Raw genomic sequence first — 24,298 nt, 5'->3', positions numbered from 1 at the left:
GGGCTCTCTTGCTATGACAGCACCAGAATCTATCTAAATTGGCTAAGTTCCCTGAGTACTAAGCAAACAAATTTCTGTAATAATTTCAATTGCAATCTAAATCTAATTGATCTTAGGGAGAGAATGTTCTGAGTAGCAAACACTAAAAATCTGATCTCTTTAATTCCATTTCTTACAGTGACATAAATTATCATTCTTGGTTTTATTTTCTAAAGGAAATCCTACTCTGTTTGTTAACATGTTATGTTCTCTGTAGGCTTACAAATGTTCAGTAACGGAGGGGGCTCTATGATCACACAAAGCTGCTGTTTATATTTTACCTCTTCCTTCATCTCCTGGCATGTTAATGGCCAACAGGGCCAGAGTGGCTTACACCTCTCTTAATAGACGATCAAATTACACTTGTATTAACCTGTCAGGACAAAATGTACTCCTCCACAGTAGGGCTTTCATCCCTCTTCTCCTTGCTCCTTCCTTCCCATAAACATACATATTGTTCAAGCCCTCAACACAGGGACAAGGGCCCCAGTAGGGAGAGTGAAGCATGAAGAAACAGCACAATGCATTGTAGCTAGCCCTATTCCTGTCCTCATCATGCCCTTGGGCAGGGCACACTGAGGACCCAACAATAGCCCTGACAGAGCTCTGCCTTAAAGACAAAAAGCCACAGCTTAAACAGACAAACCTTCAGACTGGGTTGTGAGATAAGCTTAATGTAAGAGCTAGCAATGAAAACAGGCATATGCTATCAGTATATTGAAAACTATTCTCAAAGGAACCTAGCAAAATCAGAGAGCCATGAACATCAAATTTACCTGAACTACATCAATTTGCCTAATCTTCATGGGAGTCTCTTTTGAAACAAGGTGATTAAATATGAATTAAAGAAAAAAAAAACAGGCTGGGAGATGGCTTAGAGGTTAAGTGCTTGCCAGTGAAGCCTAAGGACCCCCGGTTCGAGGCTTGATTCCCCAAGACCCACATAAGCCAGATGCTCAAGGGGGCGCATGTGTCTGCAGTTCATTCACAGTGGTGCACCCATCCCCCCTCTCTCTCTATCTCTATCTATCTATCTGCCTTTTCATCTCTCTCTGTCGCTCTCAAATAAATAAGAATGTACAAAAATTTTTAATTTATCTATATTATGATCCAACTTGACACAAAGAATATATGCTTATCTGAATAGTGAAAGTCTCTAAAAGAGTATACATTGCTTCAGTTCTGTGCTTCTCTCCCCAGTTCTTATAGTCCTACCACCTAAATCTTTTTGCAACCCTCCATTCTTATGCTTTATCTGGTCTTTTAGGGATCACTTTAACCCCACCTCCATGCCTTTCTTCACTTATCATCTAACCTGGTAGCTCTCAAATCCTGTTTATAACCAACTTTTCTTCTCTGAAAGACAAATCAATTAATTCAAATGACAATAGGGTACCCTCCTCTGAATATCACACAAGTAACTCAAATTCCACTTATTTAAAAAGGATCCATCTTCCCCACCATCCCCACAATCTTTCTCTCATTTAATAGTAGGGGCAAAATTTTAGTGATTTTATTTATTCTTACCCAATCCTTAAAACTAGTATGGAATAACTTGCCTTATGTGTTAACTTAGTAGGGTTACCATATCTAACAACTTGCAACCAACCATTCTCTGTTCTTGTCTACTAGAGATATTAGAATATATATGTGAAAACCTGGAGCTAAAAGTAGGTCATAGCTACATAGAAGGTTTTGCCCTTTCCTGGTTTGATATACAAAGCAGGATATCATCCCTAAACCAAGGAGGGATATAATGTGGAGGCTGGAGAGGTGATGACTGAGGGGACATTTTCAGTCCTTGGATGAGAAAGATATTATTCATTTGAGAAATTATTCCAACAGTTGCTTTGTAGGAATGACAGAACTCTACACAGTAATCACTTAATAAATGTTAACCTTTATTACTATTATTATTATTATTATTATTATTATTATTTATTGACACTGAAACATGGCAGAATGCCCCAGCAAAACAAAGGTCAACCAAAAAAATAGCAACCCTACATCCTAGATAATTAAAAGTACTCATTTTTTCTGAATTAACTGCTATATGCCAAAACATTGTAGGTACTTTGTATATATGCTCTCATTTAATCCTCACAATAAACCTTATCTTCACTTTTTACCTATCATTCTGAAGAAGAAACTTCAAACTATCTCATTTTCAGCCTAAATATTTTTTCCTCTAATTACATGCTTGAATTAATGACCTGCTTAATTTTTTTGTCAAAGGTTTCCTAAAAAGTAATAATAATTTTAGATAAAAACCATATATGAATAAAATGTAAAAAAAAAGTAAAGACTAGTCATTATCTTTAGTCCAAATATAACTGTTATTACTATTGGGTATATATAATTCCATAAATTTTAGTGTCTTTTACAACATGATTTAAGACCCCCCCAATTGAATCATACACTGAGTACTTCTATCTAACTTACCTTGCTCACTTAACAATGCATGATGAATATTATTCTAACAGTATTGATTTCCACCAGCATATGTATCACACCCTACTTATGAACATTCCTTAATTCATTGAGGCAATCCAGTGTACTAGACACTGAAGTTGTTCCCAATTTGTACTACCTTAAGACAGTGCCAACATGAACAGCCCTGCACATACAATCTTTGGCCATTTATACATTTCCTTCCTTAGTTAGGACAAAGGGTCTACATATTTTAAGGCTTCATGATATGTATTACCAAATGCCCACCACCAGAGTTTTACAGGATCCATTTTACTACACCGTCTTTGACATTGCACAGGAGAGAGGGGACACTTATATGAATCCTAGCCATTTTCTAGTGAAAAATATGTTCAAATAGCTCTCCACACTGACTTCACTTAGCTTTACATGATCATTTAATCCCCCACTCTCCACTCCAAGAAGGTTGCTCCCCTGAATGCCATAGGAAGGTTCCTACCTTAATGCTTTTCTCACATCATTCCCCTTTTGCTCCTGTCTCATGGAATGCACTAACTTCCCTATCCCATTCAGGGATGATTTTCAATGGCTGTGTCCTCCCTGAAGCTTCAGCTGACTCATAGGCCACAGAAGTCTTTGCTTCCTCTGTGTTCTAAGAGCACACATCTGACAATGAGTGTATGCTCCAGATATTCTGATTTATTTTAGGTTGTGTGTGTTTTTATGCCTACAACTGGATTCTAAACCAAAGGACAAGGATGGTTTCTTTCTTCCTTTTTTTCTTTCCAGTATCAACACACAACTTTATTGAGATGCACAAATGAAGTCAATGTAAATGACAAGAAGGGAGCTTACTTATGATGTATTGTTCACTGTCACTTATGCAGAAGAAATAATAAAAATTATTTCAATCTATCCAGCAAGATAAAAAAGCAACAAACATGTTTTCAGAACAAGTAGTGATATTCATTCATCCATCTTAAACCTGAAGACAAACTTGGTTAAATATCTGCATCAATAATACACTATGATAGTCATTATTCAAAATTGGCAGCTGAGAGGATTCCTTTGCCATATAAACAAGGTGGAGAAAAGAAACAGTTTACAATGTGTGTTGCTTCTGTACTACAAAGTCAAGGAATTATTCCTGGCTCTTTGGAAACATATCCTCAGTTAGTTTGGCCATGAATTTTCCAACTTTTACTTTCACCAAAAAATCATGGTGACTTTCTATTCCCAGAACCTTATCAGCACACACTTGAAATTCTCTTAAAAAGGAAAACAGTGAACCATCACTAAATTGATTCTGAACAGGTTCATTCTCCTCCCATTTAAAATTTTCACTTATGTTCTCAAAAATGATCAGAAGTTTAAGAATAACCTCTTTGTTCTCCTTCTTAATAAAGAGGGAACCCAGTGAAGATGGTACTTGGGCCCTGAGAAGGTCTCTGGTCATGGCTGGATTTTCAGCCAAATTCAATAGGAGTTTCAAAACCTGAAGTTTAGTTTCTTCATTTCCTGCTGAAAATAAACGAAAGAAGTCTGAAATGGAATTAGCAAGTATGTGCTGATACTCGTTAGTGACAGTCATGTTCGTAAGCAATCTGAGCCCAGCCAGCTGCACAGATGAGTTCAAGCGAGAAGTGATTGTATCATCACACACCTGATTCATGTAGATCTTAAGCCTGCGCTGATTTTCAGCATTCACACTCAAGTTATTTAGGACGATTAATGCTTTTTCTTTAACAATGGGATCCCGAGTATTGAGAATCTTTGCAACAATTGGGAGACCACCCAAATCACGAATAATATCTCTGTTAAATGCATAAGCAGCATTATTACCCAGAGCAATTAAAGCTGCTTCAAGAATATAAGGCTTTTCAGACATCTCCACCAAACACAGTACTTTCTGTAGCTCCTGGGGGGATAAAACAGTATCATCTGAATTAGGGGAAGCCCTTTTCTGGACAGCCCTGCGTGCCCGGGTAGCTCTGGCCCTTGCCCTGGCTCTGGCTCTGGTCCCAGCCTCAGTTCCAATCCGGGCCCAAGGTGGATACCACACAATACTCTTGCTGTCATTACTGTCATCATCATCATCAGACCAATCATTATACCTGGCCCCAGAACAGTCTCCAGCATCATCCACCTCCCCAGAGCCACCCTCAGCCATTTTCTCCTTGTTCTGTTTTCTTCCTCGGGTCAATCTATAAATGCAATAGCAGGCTCCAGCCCCAATCACCAGGCCTGCAGTCACCCAGCCTACTTTCCTGGCGTAGCCCATGCAATCGTCCCTGACAACAGCAGGGACCAGGGAATGGAGTAGTCACTCAGGGTGTGGGAAGAAGGCTGTGGGTGGGAGTGCAGGCCTGTGGACAGGGATCTTCTTCAGTGACTTCAAGGCCAACTAGCTGGTTCTGGAAGTGGACCTAGAAGTGGAGAAAGGAAATTAGCTCTCACTCTGCCTTCTACTGTGTTGCCCCACATAGACAGTTGCACAGAGGGACAGGAAAACAGCAACTGAATGCTGGGTAGGAAATACAAATGGTCAGTAAAATATCTATCCCCTTCATCTCATTCTTTCCCTACCCTCACCCCCAACACAGCCCATCTTCACCGTAAGCAAAAATAAAGGCAAGAGAGTCCTCAGATTCTGCTGGGGACTCACTCACCACAACCGCTGGTGTCCCCATGGAATAGCAGCCTTTCACTAACCTCCTTGAGACAGACAGTTTGCCCCTTCTTCGCTTCCTGGAGGTAAGCCACGCCCAACAATCTTTTTGATCTGCAGCGAGACAGGAGTCAGAACTGAGGACTTGACGAGTTGACTGTATTCGTTGCTTTCCTGATTCAGGATCCAGGTTGCCTGATATTTTTATAACCCTTACTGTGCAGTCCAAAACATGCACACACCTGTCCCCTCTGTAGCCTAAAATTTAGGGATGTGAGGATATAAAGTAGGCTGGAGTGAGCCTGTCTAAACAGCGGAGGATTTCTAACCCCTCCCCCATTCCAGGCAGCCCCCACGCCCACACCGACCTCTACCGATCGGAGAAACTTCCTCTCTTGCTTCTAGCGGGGCCACCTGCTACTGCAGACCTGCAGGATGACAGATCGAAAACATGAGCACTAAGTGCTGTTGAGAGAGGAGGATTATGAACAAACTATCTGATAGGTTTTTCTGCTGTCAGCCCGCCCCCTCCCACCCCCATCCCTGAAGCAAGCAAGCAAGCACACGCACGCACGCACGCACACACACACATACACACACACACACTCACCCCGCACGCCATTTCTCCACAGTCCTGGGAGTGTGAGAAATACATTCAAACTAGGACTTAAACGTAGCTTACGGACTCTCGTTTGCCCAACACTTCCACCCACACAGCTCCCAGGGTCCCCAGATGTTCTTACCCTCAAATGGACCTTCACCGAACGGGTTAATTTCCTTCCTTCTCTCTTCCCTGGCGTTGTGCCGCAACCTACGAAAAGACTGGCCACCCAGGAGAGGCTTGGACCCACTAGACACAGAGCCAAGGTTAGGAAGAAACGGTCACAGGCAGAGAGACGGGAAACACTACTGAATGTTTGGTGGACGGACCAGTCCCCAGAGAACAAAACTCTTTCCTAATTCAGACGCCCGGTTGTCAAAGGTTTACCCACTCTTGTCACCCCTCTCAGGGATCAACCGACACATCACATTGCAACAAACCCCCCCCGCCAATTCCAGCCCTTCCCCACTGGCTCCGTCCTGGTGGAACGGGGGCCAACACCCAGGCCACAGCTCCCTTCCGGATCGCGGGCCTCAGCTCACAGGAGATTCCCATCTCCTGATTTCTGGGCGCTTGCCCAAACACCCCCGACTCACCATTTCGCAGCATCGACATGGGCTGCGGGCGGGACATATGTCTTGGAAAGCCGGCGGCACTTAAGTAGAAGAGACGACAGAGGCGCCTCCGGACCTGCGACGGTCTCCGCCCAACGGCCTCCACCACCCCCACTTTTATGGAATCTCCCAGGCACTGACCTGCAAAGATCCGGGACAATTTCCTTTTCTTCCTTCTTTCCTTTGCGACAGGGCCGCCCTCCCTCAGGGAAATAGGGAGCTGGTACTCAGACGGGAACAACGACCAAGACTAGAAGGACTTCTGCACACGTCAGCTCTTGGTCACGTGAGAGCTACGTCACCCACCAACTCGGATCCCCAATTTCCCCTCCCACCAGCAGTGCGGCAGAAGAGGGCCCGCCCCCCCAATTCCCTCCCCCATACTAGGCCTTGTTACTCTTTATTCTTCGCTAATACCATCTTCCTCTAGCTGTGTTTCCCTTGCTCCATCTACCAGCAAAGGACAGCATCTTCCCCTGGGGCTACAGGGGCCACTTGTACTTTTCTTTTTTGCAAAATTGACTCTTCCTTCCCTAGGTTCAGTGGGACAGCAGCTTCTCCCTTCACCTCCCCTCTGTCCAGCTATGGATATCTACTATTTCTTCTGAAATCTAGTCCTACTTCTGAAATGAACAAGCCATCGGAAAAGTTAACCTGGAATGAAAGTATAGTTTTTACTTTATTAATACTTTTTAGGTATTTTTCACCCTGCACTCCCCTGCTCCAGCCTACAGTCTATTTACGAGGAAAAAAATATTATGAAGGTATTTTCATTTTAGAAAGGAGAGTGGAGATGAGAGATCAATGTTGAGCAATGACATCCAAAAGTTCCACATTTCTCACTTGTTGGAATGTGCTTCCTGCTTCACTCAAAATACTCTTAAAGCACCCCTGAATGAACTAATCAGACTGTCTGAGAATATGTAAATCTTCTGATTAGGCCACCAATTTTCACATGCATAAGTTACCAAGGAGGAGACTGTGCTCTTAGAAGACAGTAACAGAAAAGGCTGAGTAAAAATCACGTCTGTCAGATAAAAAGGCAGGCACACTGATGAATGATGTACAAAGAACATTGCCAAATGTGCTTGACTACAAATAAACGACATTACCTGCAAATGAAACATGTATTAGAGGAACATGGACAAATTTGGCTGAACTTAGCATCTAGCAATTAGTGTGAAACCATTTCACTAATTGACCTGATGAGCTCAGTCATTCACCTACAGTTTTAATTTATGAAAAATAGAAAAAGGAATAAATTATTTCCCCTCACTGTTTAAGTTAACAAGATTTAGTTTCAGTTGTTTGCTCTCAAACAGCCTTACCTAAGACATAGTACAAAGACAAATAACATGGTACAAAAAGCAATAAAGGTAATCTAGCTTTCCCACACATGAGATCTTCAATGAGACATATCCTAATAATTTAAATACAAGGTTATTATCTGAGAAAAACTTTCAAAATTCACAAATAACTCTGGAGCAACTCACAAGACTGGGGAGTTTGGGAACAAGCAAACCTCTAGGAAAACTTGTATTAATGTAACTTCTGGAAAACAGAGACATGATTTTGTACTGAGTAAACATAATCCTAATCAACTATGTGGCTCTCTGTTTAGAGAAAGAGCATGTTCAGCAAAGAGGCTTATTCAAGCACAGCAATACATAAAAGGAAGAAAAACACTTCAGAGGAAAGTGTTGGTAATTCCTACCCAAGATCTGTCTGGAGAAAAGTACTGGTTAACATGAAGGAAATATTTAACCTTTCTTAGTATAACCATGCCCAAAATGTATAAGAGAACTTCAACTTCAAGCCAGGCATGGTGACACATGCCTTTAATCCCGGCACTCAGGAGGCAGAGGTCTGAGGATCACTGTGAGTTCAAGCAAGACACCCTGAGACCACAGAGTGAATTCCAGGTCAGCCTGGGCTAGAGTGAGAACATACCTAGAAAAAACAAACAAACAAACAAACAAACAAAAAAAGAATTTCAAGTTTCCAAAGATGAAAACCATAACTTATGGTGAATAAATGTCCTTGCTCTGGTTACAGGTTCATCAAGGAACCTTACAAGGTTGTGGCTTTCTAAGTAGTAGCTTGTCTGCAGGGAAAAAATTAGCAGGTAAGACTGACAGAAACCTGTACAACCACTGACAGTTGTATTTCTAAGGGTAAATTATTCAGTTGCCATGCCTTTTGAAAATTATGTTTCCTGGCAGCTTACTGAACAACAGGAGAATATAGAGATTTGTGCATTTGAACATTCAGATCTACATGTATATGTCTCTGTTAATGAGAACTTTTCCTTGACATAAACATCTGCTCTCAGTTTACAGACAAAATCAAAGGTAGATCATACAACCCTCAGGACAGCACCCTGAACTGTATGTAGAATCCTGTGAAATTTTGTCAAGGATGCCAGCTGCCCTTGGCTCAAAGGGCAACCTTGTGCATTGCCATTTCATAGTATACATTTCTAATTTTCAGGTAATGTGGAAATTACAACTGAGGGATACTGTAGAAGTTCTCTACTACCTCAGTTACAGCTAGACAACCAGTTAATTATACCAACTAGTTTAAGGACCCTATAAATCAGCATGTGAAAGAATTTATGTTTCACACTTAAAGAGAGTACATTTTACATACTCTCTATTTATCTGGGTGGGGGGGAAGGTGGATATTGTGTCCACAAAAGACTAATCAGAAGCTCTCTTACTAAAATTTGAATCTTGAGCAGAGAGAGAGGGAGAGAGATAAAAAGCTGAAAATGAGCCAGGCGTGGTGGCGCACGCCTTTAATCCCAGCACTCGGGAGGCTGAGGTAGGAGGATTGCTGTGGGTTCGAGGCCACCCTGAGACTCCATAGTGAATTCCAGGTCAGCCTGGGCTAGAGTGAGACCCTACCTCAAAAAACCAAAAAAAAAAAAAGCTGAAAATGGGCGGGTTTATGAAATCTAATGTGATCATCTATCAGTTGTCCTACCTAGAGCTCAGAGACCTGGTCTTCGTCTTCAGTATTCCTTCCTTGTGCTAACCAGATCTACTACTTGAGGCAACAAAACTTTAACCAATGTGCAATACAAAAACAAATAACATGATGTAAAAAGTACTATAGTTTTTCAAGATACCAGTCTTCTATAATATTCTTACCTTGCACAGTTCCATTTGTGTTACCTTCCATCCACTGACACTTGTTTTCAGAAACTTTTTAAGGCATATATCACATGTAGCTACATACTGATTAAAACCAAAAGACTTTTTTGTTGTTTTGGGGGGGTTTGTTTTGGTTTTCACAGTGTTCCTTCTACCTCGGCCTCCCAAGTGCTAGGATTAAAGGAGTGTACCACCACAACCTTCAAATCAAAAAAATTTTTTGGCAGTGACATTACAGAATTGTTTATTTCTGTTGCAGGCTCCAAAAATTTAATAGGCTTGTCTGATGACTTGATTAAGTATGTCCCCTTTTCAGTTTTAAGATGTGTTACTTTGTCTATATGTAGAGAAAGGTGCTTTTTAAATGGTAGTCCCTAGGTTCCTTAGTAGGAACTCTGGGAGGAAATTTTGGAGAGGGAGTAGACTCAAATAAGAAAGCCCTGACAGACTGAGACAATGGTGACCTATTTTTTTCCCTGTTCTATACCTTGTAATGATTGAGGAATAAATCAAAGACAGGAGATTTATTTGCAGTACTGATGAGAGGTAAGAACATAGTTTTGTCCTTTAAACGTGACTGAATATTGCGAAAAATGAGTCCAAACTGCAGAGTAAATTACCTGCCTTTGTCGTTTTACATATTTCTCAATTCTTGCTTATGTACATATGTATAAACAAAACAATTAAGTCATTATATATATGTAGCAGCCAAAAACTGAAAGAACAGATGAATTGAGTGCTCTGTTCATAAGTCTTCAGAAACAGAAGTACCTTATATAATAAAATAACAAATCATATAGAAAAGAATGTAAGGAAACATGACAAAACAAATGATATAGAAATATACAGGGGCAGGATATGATATGGGTAATGACACATTTGTGATTTCTCATATTTACCAGAGAGGTATGATGTACTCCTGGCTCACCTCCTGAAAGGGCCTCCTCCACACAGGGGCCCTACACAGGGAGGGCCTCCAGCTGGGGTGTCATATTTCCACATTCTAAGAAAGAGGCTGTCCAGAGGGTCTATATTTAGAGTATGACTGCCATAGAGGACAGGTGTGTGCCTGGGGACTAATTTTTGCATATTTTGTTCCTGAGTTATGAGATTAATCTGAGGGGCTTGTGAGGGAGGTGCAGTGAAGTGAAAGGGGGGCAGGGAGAGAAAAAAAGCCCTCTTTCTCCTGCAGACTGCTTGGGGTCCTGTGCTTTGTTCTTCCAGTAGTGAGGGAAAATGACACTGATTTCTATGGTATTGCAGCAATCCAGTCATCAACAGACTCTCATCCCTGTTGTCACTGGAAGATGCTGAGCACTCACCACTGTTGTGGGGACAGATAGTACAGGAATACAAGAAAGCAGGGAGACCTCACCAGAGTCATGATGGAATGAAAAGTCCACCCGTTAAGTCTCATTTTCATTAACAGGATAACAGAATTTTCTAATTTGGGGCAATGTATGTACTACATTATAAAGCTCTTTGAATTAAAAGCAGGCTATCTATTACTAATTTATTTAAATTACTCAAGTGTGAAGTTTCTCTGAGGTTGTAAAATTCACCTGAAGTTGACTCCAAATTCTGCAAAAAGTCCATCCTTTGGAGTGAGAGTAAAAGCCATTATTCAATCTTCTACAAGTCTTCTATCATCTATCATCTAATAACATGAGTTCAGCTCAAATAAAAAGACAGTGTTTTCCTCATCTAAAATGGTCATACCAACGTTCTCGCTACACATTTATTCAGCAATAGATTTACTAAACACATTAAAAGTACAGAGGTTTTGTTTATAAGGATATCATTTTAAGGTGTAACGTGCTATTTTAAAGCTGCTATTTAGAAGACAATATATTCAATGTGATACAAATTAATTTTGCAAAGTCAAAGAAGTTTCACTATCAACTGAAAAATCTTGTTTATTTACAGTCACTTAAAAATAAGATTGAGGGATAGAGAGATGGCTTAGCATTTATGGCACTTGCCAGCAAAGCCAAAGGACCCAGGGTTGATTCCCCAGGACCCACATGTAAGCCAGATGCACAAGGTAGTGCATGTGTCTGGAGTTCGTTTGCAGTGGCTAGAGGCTCTGGCCCACCCATTCTTTCTATACCTGCCTCTCTCTCTCTCTCTCAAAAATAAAATAAAAATAAATAACACTTAAACAAATAAATAAGATTGGGGGCTGGCGAGATGGCTCAGCAGTTAAAGTGCTTTCCTGCAAAGCCTAACGTGTTCCATTTCCCAGTACCCACATAAAAGCAGATACACCTGGTGGCACATGGACCTGGAGTTCCTTTGCAATGACTAGAAGCCCTAGCACATCCATATTTTCTCATTTATCTCTCTGTGTCACTTTCTCTCTTCTTTCCTCCCTCTGTCTATGTTTTCAAATTCATAAACTTTTAAAAAGCTTTAAAAAATAAGATTGAAATTCATTTTTTCTCCAGGAGCAAATAGATTCATTTTATTTTTTGATTACAAAATAGGGTTAGTGTGAGCCAATCAAAAAGGAGAGAGGAAACAGAACAGAAATAGATCAAAAGGATTAATAAAAGTCTCCTACCTGAGTTTCCTTTTCTGCTCCTGTACCCTACTTTTGGTGTAGAAACTAAACATAGAAAGGGATAGAAATTTAAGAAAGCGATGCAAAAGTTTCAAAGCCAAGGACAAAATGAAGCAATTCTCCAAGAAGAAAGTGTAAGCGCGGGGTAGACCTAAGGAAGAGACTGTGCCCCTTCCTGTAATTAGAACAAGTCAAACTCAAACACCAGGGTGATACAGGCATTTCTATTTTCTGGTATCTTCACAGAGCAAAACACTGAGAGGGCCCCAAGTCCTGCGGGAGGTACAGAGCTGACTGGCGCCTGCAGCACTGCTTGTGGGAGTGGAAATTGGGGGCCAGTGCTCACTGGTGACGTGGCCGTCACGTGACCTAGAGCCGCTTAGAGCCCAAGTCCTGATAGTCGCCGCCGACTGGGTACCAGCCCCTTATTAGTCTGCAGGCGTGTGAAGGAAGAAGGAAACTCACGGGGACGGTGCAGGTCGGTGCGAGGGTGGGCACTGCTTGAAAGGTGATGGGGGTGGGAGAGAGCCCAAAGCGCCGCGAATCCAAGTTCGAGATGATAGGGTACTGTACCCCTCTCTCACCTACTTTTTAAATGCCTTCCCCATCCCACCCCGGGTTCATTTTACTAGGAAGAAGTGGCAGGCTTCAGGTAGGGGTGAGGGGAGTGAATGGCGGTTACAGAGAATGCAAGCACAGGTTCCCCAATCCGGGCACCGTGTCCCGAGTGCTGGTCCGTCCACCAAGCACTCCATCCCTTCGGTCCCCCGTCTGTTTGCGGGTCTGTAGATCGCGGCGCAAACCTTGGATAGAGGAGCAAATTGTTCTGGTTGGAACCTTACAGTGGGATTTGATGGTGGGATCGAGTCGTGGACCTGAGGTAGTGGTGGTAAAGGAGGGGGCTGGGATCTATGTGGGCCAGGTCCCAGTCGCCCTCTCCTGGCCCCTTCTTTCTCCACACCCCCTCCCATTTCAGCGCAGGGAAAGGGGTGTGGCGGCCTTTGCTGGGGAAATGGCGGACAATGAGGGGGGCGGGGAAGCCCGCAGTATGAAAGTCAGGAGGGGGTTGAGAAATATTTTTAACTCAAAAACCTATAATTTAGAAAAGAAGATATTGGGATCTGTGTGATCTATGTAGAGCCGTCCAACTACACTTTCAGTGTTCTGTTGTTACATCTGTCTCCTTTCAATTGTCCTTCTGCCAGGCTCTGTCTATGTATAACTGTGCAAGGAACACTTACAGAAGAAGACAAGGGAAGGAAAAAAGAAGTCACCTGACTGGTAGTGGTTGGTTAGAAAATATGCTTATAAAATGTTTTGGTGGAGGGTGGCAAAGGAGGAGGGTTAGCTGAGGGTTAACTGTCCCTGTCACTCTTCAGGCTATCATAGCACATTCCCATCTCCTGTCCTATAAGGGTTCTGAAAGACAAAAAGGTAGATAAGAAAAGACAGAAAAGAACATGGAATTAGGGCCCTAATAATTCAACTTTCTTGATATGAACTCAAACTCTGTCTGCTAGGTCAGGTACACATTAAGGCATGAATCAAAGAACTAATAATACTCTTTCTCATCCTCAGATTCATCATAAGCCTAAGGGAGGCTGAAGATTACTACACTGCATCATTACTCACCCTGGCCCTAAGAGTCCTCTTCCATCAGGTGGAGCAAGACCTTTCCTATCTGGCCCTAAGGCTCACAAGGACATAAGAATGGGCCGGGCCAGGGAAGTGGGTTGGATGGCAGCAGGACTGATGATTGGGGCTGGGGCCTGCTATTGTGTTTATAGACTGACCATAGGAAGAGATGATGATGACAAGTCTGACGATGAGGAGGAAGATGAATGGGATGACGATCTGGACCTGGATGAGGAAGAATCAGAGATTTGGTTTGATTTCACAACAATGGCTCGGCCTTGGAGCGAGGATGGGGATTGGAATGAACCTGGGGCCCCAGGTGGCACTGAACACAGGCCCTCAGGGGGAGGCAAAGCCAACAGAGCACACCCAATAAAACAGAGGCCATTTCCCTATGAACATAAAAATACATGGAACTCTCAAAGTTATAAAACTTTCACTTGTGTTCTTGACCTCACTAAGTGTCCTTTCATTCAGGGAAAAATGTCATTTGATGAGCCCCAGGATGCTGGCTTTTCACTTAGCCACAATATCAATAGTCATTTGGCCAGCCTTTCAATGGCTGGAAACACGATCCCCACCCCTAGGCTTGCTGTGAGGGAGAAGGTTTCCTGTGCCCCAGAAAACCTGAATGCCAGTATTAAAAACCAGGGCCAGATTAAGACGTACATCGATGAAGTGTGTCAGGAGACAGTGTCACGTTCCTGCAACTCGTTTTTGCAGCAGGCTGGATTAAATTTGTTAATAAGCATGACAGTTATTAATAACATGCTTGCCAAGTCCGTTTCAGACTTGAAATTTCCTTTGATAACTGAGGGAAGTGAACGTGCTAAGGTTCAAGTACTGGAACCACTGATGGGTTTGTCTGAAAATGAAGTGTTGGTGGGGAATTGGCTGGGAACCCAGATGCTATTCTCCTCCATGTCCCTTTTTATCAGCATTAGAAACAGAGAGAGTATCCTGGAAGCCCTTGTCCCTTAAGTGGCTGACTCAGAGAGAATAAGACTGAATCCACCCAAATCCTCTTGATTTACAGACATGAAAGAATGGGCTGTGGGTGCTACTAAAGCTCTAGCCTTAGCTACTCACCACATCCAGAGAGAAAGTTCCTGCCTCAAAATTGAGGACTGCATTATAATTGGCCAGGCAGAGGCTCCCACAGAGCTTTGGGGAACTTCATGGTCTTGTGGTCTGCAGGTACAGTATATTGCTTCCTTGCAGCCCTTCTTGAACTTGTAAAGGAATCACTGTGGCTGCCAGCTGCAGATAACAGACATAAAATCACATCATCACAAGTGCTGATAGTGGTTCCTGTTGTGGGCTCCCTATCTCAGCAAGACTTTTTACAGAGATCCCACCCATATGGGAGCTTGTGCTGAAAATTCCTTTGCTTCTGCTAAGGTTGAAGTATTTTTCCTTTAGTCTTTACCCCACACCAGCTGACGGATGATCAGCCTGTTCCTCAAAGAAATGCACTATTTCTGTCCATTGTACTGATTTGCCCTCCTCCACCCAAGTCCACATCTATGTGTATCATCAATAAATGTGTGTGCTTTGATTGGCAAACAAGAAGCATGGTCCTTGTCCTTGAGTTTACACCCTGCACAAAGAGAAAGGCAAAAATGAACAATAGACACTAGTTGCCTAGGGTTCTCCTAACAGATGAACTTATCAGTGCTCACGGGAAGCACGGGCAGAAAGGGCCTGCTGTGCTCAGAGTCAGCTGCAAGGGAGGGGTTCCAGGCAGGGGTGACAGGTGGGTATAGGATTTGCATGAAATGTTGAGAAAACTGGAGATGACAGTCCTTTTGAAGCAGGAACAACAGCCTGGTGTAGAGGAGTCCCTTCACAATGGAAGGTGTCTCCTTGGCAGGCAATCTTGGGAGGAAGGTCAGTGTCCATGGAATTACTCTGTGCAGACCTACCTTAGTGACTGTGGTGAAGGGAACAAGGGTGACTATCACACATCTATGCACAACCAATGGCTCATTATGGCAATAAATTTTGCCTTGTGCCTGCTTTCTATGCTTCCCTCTCCCTGAGATGCTGTCATGGATATGTCCACATTGCCCTCATTCTTTTCTGGGTATCCCAGGCATTGTTTCAGGATGGCAGCTGCTTCATTTCAAGTGTCTCCTTTCCTCTCTGCCTCCTGTGACTTCAGCACCATTCAGGAACAGGACAGAGGAGTCCTCCATGAACTCTGCCATGAGGATGGATGGGAGAATTTCAGGGCTCTTGAGCATGACTGGCTTCAATCACTCCAGCTAACTGTAGGTTCCTTGATCTCATTCTTAGGTCCTTACACCATGAAAGGGAGTGTCCCCGTGTGCCGAATCATGCATGCATAGAGCTGGCCAACTCATTGTGTCATCTCCACATTCTCTTTCCATACTTCTTCCAACCACTCTTAGCTCCTGCCCCAGAGAAGCCAGTTTCCTTGCATACTTATGATGGGTCAAGCCTCAGAACCCTTCCTATAGCCATGACAAAGTAATCTACACATATGCTGCATTTAGGGATTTTTGCTTTTGCACCATGTGCACTCTATGGTTCGCTGGCCCTGAGATGCTGCTGCTGATTAGGGTGCCCTGTGAAGAAATGGTCAGTACACATAGTAATCTATTTTCTGTCTGTTTTCCCCAAACACACCATATAATTCATTTGTCCTTCTTCCTCCATCACCATTTATGGATACTAGGAGGATTTCAGCAGTTTTGCTTGTACCATGTGCTCCATACTCCATAATAACCAGTGGACAAGGTGCCTGTCACGTTCTGGGACCAGCTCTTGGAAGTCCTCCTACTGAGAGTAGGATGAGCCCCTCATCCCAGGGTTGGGGGTGGCTTGTATGGCCAGAAAGTGACATTTGGTCACTGTCATATCATACCACCATGGTGATTCTTCCTTCAGGGACCTCTTTGGCTGGTTAGGGGGCCAAGACTTGTTCCCTAACAGCTGCTGATGGGCCTCTGCTATTTTGCCCTGGTGACCCACAGTTGGCTGGGTGATCTCTTCTGAAGGATTTCCAGGCTGATTCTTCCTGTGTTCTCTTGTCTTAGACCAACCTGCCTTACCAACCCTGCTTTCAATGACACAGCATTGATCAGTCTCCTTAAATTATCACAGAGGCAACTTATAGACTGTTCTCCTTTCTCCTAGCATGTGCCCTAAATTAGCCTGTTTCTCCATACTCCTCTGTACACTAAGGATCTCCAAATTCCTTGTTGCACATAGTGGGCCAGCATCTCTAGGACAATTGGTACTAAAAGCCTGTACCTGACTCCTCATTCATAGAAGGCTCAGAGGCTTCCTACCCAACCTCTGGTCAGCTTTGCCACAGAGAAGCCACTTGGAATTAAGTGTCTCTATCACATGGCCTTGTCCTAAGTCAAAACCCTCTTGCACAGTTGCTGGCTGTGCCTTCCTGAAAACACTCCTTATGTGAATGTTTCCTCTCTCATCTGCTTCTTCATCCCCAGGTGGATGTGGTTGGGGGACATAGGGAACCCAGTTCCCTGTGAGTTCTTTCTCTTCTGGGGGCATGTGAAGGGAGCAGGGAGTATGCCACTAACCAAGGCTTACTCAAGACACTGAGAGACTGTTGGTTCTGGCAACACCGCTGGTGTCTCCATACCACAGGTCATAGGAAATACTAGATCAAAACAGCCCTGAACCACCAATCACCAAACTTACTGCTTGCTCCAAGTACAATATTTCTGGACTATTTCCATGCAAGCATTGTACTAGGTTTACAATTCTGACCTTGCCACCCCCGTTCTGTGGGGAAGTGCCTGACCTGAGCTGAAATTCCTGCTACCAACTGTCTTCTAGCTCCAGAAGGAGGCCTGGTTTGGTCTCTTATTCTTCTTCATTAATATCTTTACATCTGATGCCTGAAGGCACTGGCTTCCACTCTAACTCTTCTGCCCTCCTCAGCCATCCACTCTGTATGGGGATCCTATGTTTGAAGCTCCTCCACTCCCCCCTCTATAATTGCATGCAAGGCTTCACACATTCAGCTTCCTCACAGGCCTGTCCACTTTAAAGCCCACATCCCCACTGATTCCTTGTGGGTCACAGCCATAGTAGTTCCCACCTCAATCCACTCACTTTTAAGTCCTATGCATGAGACAACATTGGACTCACCAAGTCAATCCAGTCCTTTTGACCACTGGGCTAACAGATACTGGTAGGCTTCAAAGTGGGCAGCTATGTGTGGGTTTTGCATCTGCAATTTATGGATTCTGTTGACTCTTGCCTCCCTTGTTGGTATTTGTACTTATGCTGAGGTTTTCTTTTGTGCTAGTGAACAAGCCTCTGCCCTAGGTACCCTCTCAGGACATATTGCAGCCTTTGGGAAGCTTTGGAATCTTCGCTCTGCTGACATTAGTGCTATGGGAAATTGTCCTAGAAAATCTTAGACATAGAAGAACACTACACCAGGGCCTAGCACTGCCCTATGGGTGGTGACGCTTTTTTGCCTATTGCCACTGTACAATGCCCCCTTCTCAGTCTGCCCCTCTCCTCTTTTTGTTCACTGTTTCCTGGAGTTCCATTTTCCTGTTGGGATTTTTTTTTTGGGGGGTGGTAGTTTAATATGGTTTTCCTCACTCTTTGATAATGGAAAATGAATCCATTTTGCTTTTGCCAGCTCCTTTGCGTCTTCCTATTTCAAGCTTTGATTTCTGAATCTGCTAGGAATGCATTTTGAGCAAAGCAGGAGATAACAATGTGATTAGCCTTCCTTTCTTGGATGAAAAACCAATGATCCCAACAGTTCTGGTTAAGTGCCCCGTGCATGGGCTAGTTTGGCATTCTCATGCATTTAGGCCAGCTTTCCTTCTGTGGTTTCCTGATATTGATTTTCTCCTAAGGCATTCCCCTTTCTCCTAGGAACCTCTAATTGGTTTGGAGGATCCTTAGTTCCTTGAGTGGCCCAAGGCAGGTGGAATGGTTGTTGGTGCCAAGGGTTCCTTTTGTGCTTGTAAACAGGCCTCGGCTGTAGCTACCCACTCATGATAACCTCCAGCTATAGGAAGCTGAAGAACTTTCACTCTTCTGTGTTTATCACCATGGGCATTGGTCTCTTTCTTCTTTCAAATTACTGCACCTGCAGGACCATACAAAGATGCAGAATAGTGAATTTTGATACCACCATCAACATTTATGATATAACATCATATGTGATCATATCTTTTCTAATATACTGTCAATGTCTGTAATGATTCACAAAAAACAACATAGAGCTTATTTTTCAAGTTGCCACGTATATTGCAATTTCAAAGGAACTTTTTATTAATACTTCTTTTCTGTCCCTTGTGCATTTTAAATTTTGCATTCCTCTTCCATTAAAAATAAATTTACTGGTCTGGAGAGATGGTTTAGTGGTTAAGCACTTGCCTGTGAAGCCTAAGGACGCTGGTTCGAGGCTCAATTCCCCAGGGCCCATGTTAGCCAGATGCACAAGGGGGCGCACATGTCTGGAGTTTATTTGCAGTGTCTGGAAGCCCTGGTGTGCCTATTCTCTCTATATACATATCTGCCTCTTTCTCTCTGTCTGTCGCTCTCAAATAAATAAATAAAAATAAAACAAAAAATTAAAAATTAATTTACTAAGAAACAATTACTCCCTAGTCTATAAAAGGTATTTATAAAGTATTGTTATTCTGAGCCAGTTTTTTTGGTGAACTATCTTATTATTTTTACCACTTTGCCTCTTTATTCTCTCTGACTTCTTATGTAGATAAACATAGTTTACAAATGATGACACATTTATCTCTCACAATACAGTAGTTCATAGTTCATTTCTTTCAGTTATCTTTGCACTGTCAAGGACCTCCAGAAGCACAGCATGGGTGACACTGTGCAAATTTGTCTTCTCTCTGATTTTAATAGCCTATGTTTCATTGTAAGGTTGTTGTCTGCTAGAAGTTTGTGAATAAATAATGTGTCATATATTTTTATAATCGAATTTATAAAACAGTAAAAATGAGCACACAAGATCCCCATATATCAGTCTAGACAACTTGCAGGAACCTAATGTTGAGTAAAATAATAAATTTTCAGAATATACAGTATATTGTCATTTACATAATTTTAAGTATCTGAAACAATACTACATATTATTTTGGATGTCTGCATTTCTAGTGAAATTAAAAATGAGTATTAAAAGCTATGCTTCAATTTTGCAACATATTCACCTCTGAAAGAAAAAGTTACTCTACCGTTTATATAGTTCAATTTTATATGTTATTCTTAGAGATCATAAATAAATGAAACAATATATTAATGCTTGCTGTTAACTATGTTTTATATATATCATCACATTTTTCCCTAAATTCTTCTATTAATTAGTTATAGACCTAAAACTAATAATAAATGTGTTAATATTCACAAAAAATATTATGAACAAGAATTCTGATGACAATTTTATTCGTAGGTGACTTTCTTCCTTCAAAGGGAGGCTTTCAGTCATGTCTTGATGCTAAACATTTTATAAAATTTCTCAAAGATTTATTTCAGTGTGTGGGTTTTGTTGGTAGTATAGGCACTCAGAGAGTTTTGTCCTGAAGAGTTTCTCTTAGGAAATATTTGAACATGTATAGTGATGAAATGGGGTATTAATCAAAGTCTAAGGTAAATAGACATTCCAGGAAATAGCTAACCAACCTGAGACAGCAATAAAGATTACTTTTAAGATGAGCAAACACCTGACCCTGACTAAGCAGACCACAGTGGAGCAGAATGATGGGAGATTTGGAGTGAAAGGTGAAGGTGTAAACACCAGAAAACCTGATAAAATACATTTAGAAATTAGGACAAGATTAGCAGATTAGAAAAACTAATAGATGTGATAAAGACAAATAAGGGATGGAAAACAACCAGAGGTACTTCTTTTTTATTAAAATTTTCATTTGTTTGTTTATTTGAGAGTGACAGACAGAGAGAGAATGGGCACACAAGGGCCTCCAGCCACTGCAAACGAATTCCAGATGCGTGCAACTGGCTAACGTGGGTCTTGGGGAATCGAGCTTCGAACCTGTGTCCTTAGGCTTCACAGACAAGCGCTTAACTGCTAAGCCATCTCTCCAGTCCTAGAGGTACTTCTAAGAACATATTACAGTAACATCCTCCAATGAAACATGCCTCCATATTTTGTCCCATCCCACATGAACTGAAGGATGTTTGATTAGCTTTGACCAACTTAAACCTTAGGAAACATGACCCCAAAAGAGGCTTGATCCATGCATTTTTAGCGAGGCTTTTACTCTTCTTGCTCTGAACCTATCACGAGGGTCTACCCAGAATAGTCTGTGAAAGATGAGGCAACATGTAACACAGATGAGCTGTTCCAACTGAGGATGCCCAGAAAGAGTTGAAAGCTAAAATATGGGATTTCCAGTTCAATTCAAATTTCAGTTGAATATCCAGTAAAGTTTAGTGTATATTTGTTATAAATATATAAATTATGTTTATACTTAAAATATTAATTGTTCCTCTGGAAGTGAAATTTAACTATGCATCTTGTATTTTTTTTTTTTTCTGAGATAGGGTCTCACTCTAGCCCAGGCTGATGTGGAACTCACTCTGTAGTCCCAGGCTAGTCTTGAGCTCACAGTGATCCTCCTACCTCTGCTTCTCTAGTGCTGGGATTAAACGTGTGCACCACCATGCCCAGCTAAAATATTTTTATTTATTTATTTGAGAGAAAGAAGGAGGGAGACAGAGTGGGTATGAGTGCACCAGAGTGGCCTGCCCCTTGCAAATGAATTCCAGAAACAGGGAGCCACTTTATTCATCTGGCTTTTTGTGGGTACTGAAGAACTGAACCCAGGCCACCAGGCTTTCCAAGAAAGTGCCTTTAATCACTGAACAATCTCTCGAGCCCCAAACCTTATATTTTTAATTGATAGCTATGCCAGTCTTAGCTACAGGAAAACCAGTCCCCCATCTGATCTGTAAGCTGACTCTAGCCATGTAAATGATTTCAGGATTTCAGGCAAGAGCAGCAGAAGAAGTCACAAAATAAACCTAGTACAATTTACATATTCATAAACTAGAAAGCCATTAAGAGGGCTGTTTAAAGCCACTGGGTTTTGGAGTGGTTTGTATGTAGCAATAGATAACATTTATAAAACAAAATTGTGCTTGCTCTAAAAGGTAAAGAATGAGTTCACAGTATTTATTGGAATATAAAGAAAATCTATTGAATCTTGAATCTGAGAACAGTTTACCTGAAAGGTCACAAACTTGACCTTGGTTCTTAGAAAATTTCTAAGCAACTATAGTGTGCTGAACTAAAATACAAACTAATTCCAGGTGTCCCTAGGATCTGGCCATATTGCATAGGGTGGTCCAGGTTTGAACAAGTTCACAAGTTTCTAGGATCAGATACATTTATAATTTGACCTATATATTGCACCTAACTTCTCCACAGCAGAACACATTAGATAAATAGATCATGGCTACATGCCTGCCAGGGCAGTTTGAAGTGCCCAAATGGATATAAAAGCAGTCCCAGCACAACTCCCCAAAAGGCCATGGGTACTATATGATTAAACTAAAATGATAATAATAGCAGATAGTGTCTGTGTCAAAGTGATATCTCTGTGTGTCTTAAAATCAAGTATATCTTGCCCTTCTAATGCAGAAAATGTATGGAGCTTTCTGCTTTCTATATCCATCTTCACACAACAAAATTCCAGTTTATTTTGACATTCTCATTGGTAAGAAACAAGCTTTCAGATTTCAACTCTAGACATTGGAATTCAGTAATGATAATCATTATCATAATGTATATGAGTGTGTGTGTGTGTGTGTGTGTGTGTGTATCATTGCTAAGCAGTGTATTATCCTAGAACTTGAACCATCATATATTGTTTTCAAAAACAATTTTCAGATTACCTGTGGTGATGACATTTCCAGTAGGCATGAGAATTGATAAATGGATTTAAAATGTGGGATAGAGACACTAATAAATGCAAAAAGGAGTAATAGCAGAATATTTATCCTTGTTTAAAAAAGTATAAAATGAGGTGATGTATACTCATGGAATAAAGTACAATTTATGTATATTATTTTAAAAAGAAATACTGGGCTGCAGAGATGGCTGAATGGTTAAGGCGCTTGCCTGAAATGCCTAAGGATCTGAGTTCAGTTCCCCAGTACCCACGTAAAGCCAGATGCCCAGCTCATTTTCAGTGGCTAGAAACCCTGGAAAATCCATTCTCTCTCTCTCTCTCTCTCTCCTTCCCTTGCAGATATGTCAATAAAATATAAATAAATAAAACTATAAAACTTTTTAAAAAGTAAAACAGAAATACCAACTGTATGATTAAACTAAAATAATAACACTATACAGATTAAGAATAGGAGACGGAGAGATAATGATAATACAAATGAGAAAAAACTATCTTTTTCACATTAGAAAGTCACTACTGATGAAAGGTAGTTTTTTAGTTTAAAAGGTGACTTCTCAACCTTAAAACTGTTAATATTTTGATTCAATGTCTGCCTTAAGCATCATAGTATTCCTAGTTTATAACCACAAGAAGCCAGTAGCACCATTTTCCTCATTTGTGATAATCAAATGTACACCCAGATCCTGGCATATGTTCTCCCCTGGGTGGGGGGAGAACAAAATCACCCCTATTTGAGAACCATTGCCTCAGAAGGGGCTGAAATAAATATTCATTGAAGTAGACACTCCAGAGATTGATACCAAGTCAAGACCAATTCTAAATACTGCCTAGCATATTTTGAAACAAATTTTATCTTTGTAAAAAATAACACACATTTATATAAGCTTATTCAAAAATATGTATAGAGCTGGGCGTGGTAGCACATGCCTTTAATCCCAGCACTCGGGAGGCAGAGGTAGGAGGATTGCCATGAATTCGAAGCCACCCTGAGACTCCATAGTGAATTCCAGGTCAGCCTGGGCTAGAGTGAGACCCTACCTCGAAAAAAAAAATTATATATATATATATATATATATATATATATATATATATATGCACAAACTCCTGCCCCATAGCAAAATGGAAGATTGAATGCTGAACAGTGAAGCTGGAAAAAACCCAATAGACTGCTATTATATGCCAGACAAATGGATGGAGATTCAATAGTACACAAAAAGGCACTATTCTTTTACAAAAACTTTTAATTTATTATTTATTTGCAAGGGGAGAGAGAAATGAGAAGGTTTTGTGCACTAGGGCCTCAAGCCACTGCAGACAAACTCCAGATCCATGCACCACTTTATGCATCTACCTTTACATAAACAATGGGGAATCGAAGCCTGACAGACAGACTTTGCAAACTAGCCCCTTAGTCACTTCTCCAGCCCCCAAATAGGCACGATGCATATGCTCACAGGGCTCAACACCTAGTAGATAATACAGTCAAAAGAAATAATAAATATGATGCAGTATGAGTGCTATGAAAAGGAAAGCCACTTCAAATAAAGAGGTAGTGTGGTGGTATCTAAATATTTTTTATATCATCTCTTTGTCTCTTGTTGGCATGATCTCAGTTGCAAGTAAGTAGGAAGATATTGTTGTGACTACCTTTGTTTGTGTCCCATGCAGT

General features: G+C 41.5%; 2 protein-coding genes across 7 annotated transcripts; one reads left to right on the top strand and one right to left on the bottom strand.

Moving 5' to 3' along the window:
• Nucleotides 1-1,919: 1,919 nt before the first annotated feature.
• Nucleotides 1,920-6,643, bottom strand: Armcx3 (armadillo repeat containing X-linked 3). Of its 3 annotated transcripts, none has more exons than XM_004668772.3 (5): nt 6,494-6,643; nt 5,881-5,987; nt 5,506-5,565; nt 5,182-5,251; nt 1,920-4,895 (listed from the first exon to the last, which is right to left on the bottom strand). In XM_004668772.3, the coding sequence occupies exon 5, from the start codon at nt 4,748-4,750 to the stop codon at nt 3,611-3,613; it is 1,140 nt and encodes a 379-aa protein (XP_004668829.1). In that variant the 5' UTR covers nt 4,751-4,895; nt 5,182-5,251; nt 5,506-5,565; nt 5,881-5,987; nt 6,494-6,643; the 3' UTR covers nt 1,920-3,610. The 3 variants fall into 3 exon arrangements, with proteins under 3 accessions (XP_004668829.1, XP_004668830.1, XP_044996503.1); XM_004668773.3 differs by having other exon boundaries at nt 5,881-5,959; XM_045140568.1 differs by lacking the exon at nt 6,494-6,643 and adding an exon at nt 6,335-6,469 and having other exon boundaries at nt 5,881-5,959.
• Nucleotides 6,644-12,444: 5,801 nt separating this feature from the next.
• Armcx6 (armadillo repeat containing X-linked 6) lies at nt 12,445-15,277 on the top strand. Of its 4 annotated transcripts, none has more exons than XM_045140455.1 (3): nt 12,445-12,548; nt 13,276-13,351; nt 13,649-15,277. In XM_045140455.1, the coding sequence occupies exon 3, from the start codon at nt 13,781-13,783 to the stop codon at nt 14,684-14,686; it is 906 nt and encodes a 301-aa protein (XP_044996390.1). In that variant the 5' UTR covers nt 12,445-12,548; nt 13,276-13,351; nt 13,649-13,780; the 3' UTR covers nt 14,687-15,277. The 4 variants fall into 4 exon arrangements, with proteins under 4 accessions (XP_044996390.1, XP_044996392.1, XP_044996391.1 ...); XM_045140457.1 differs by having other exon boundaries at nt 13,276-13,357; XM_045140456.1 differs by having other exon boundaries at nt 13,276-13,361.
• Nucleotides 15,278-24,298: the final 9,021 nt, after the last annotated feature.

This window comes from Jaculus jaculus, chromosome X, assembly GCF_020740685.1.
Source record: "Jaculus jaculus isolate mJacJac1 chromosome X, mJacJac1.mat.Y.cur, whole genome shotgun sequence".
Classification (NCBI taxonomy): Eukaryota; Metazoa; Chordata; class Mammalia; order Rodentia; family Dipodidae; genus Jaculus; species Jaculus jaculus.
This window is presented reverse-complemented; position numbering and strand designations above follow the sequence as displayed.

Excerpts from the sequence above, each read along its gene's own strand:
- Armcx3 (XM_004668772.3), bottom strand. The coding sequence starts at position 4,750 with ATGGGCTACGCCAGGAAAGTAGGCTGGGTGACTGCAGGCCTGGTGATT.
- Armcx6 (XM_045140455.1), top strand. The coding sequence starts at position 13,781 with ATGGGCCGGGCCAGGGAAGTGGGTTGGATGGCAGCAGGACTGATGATT.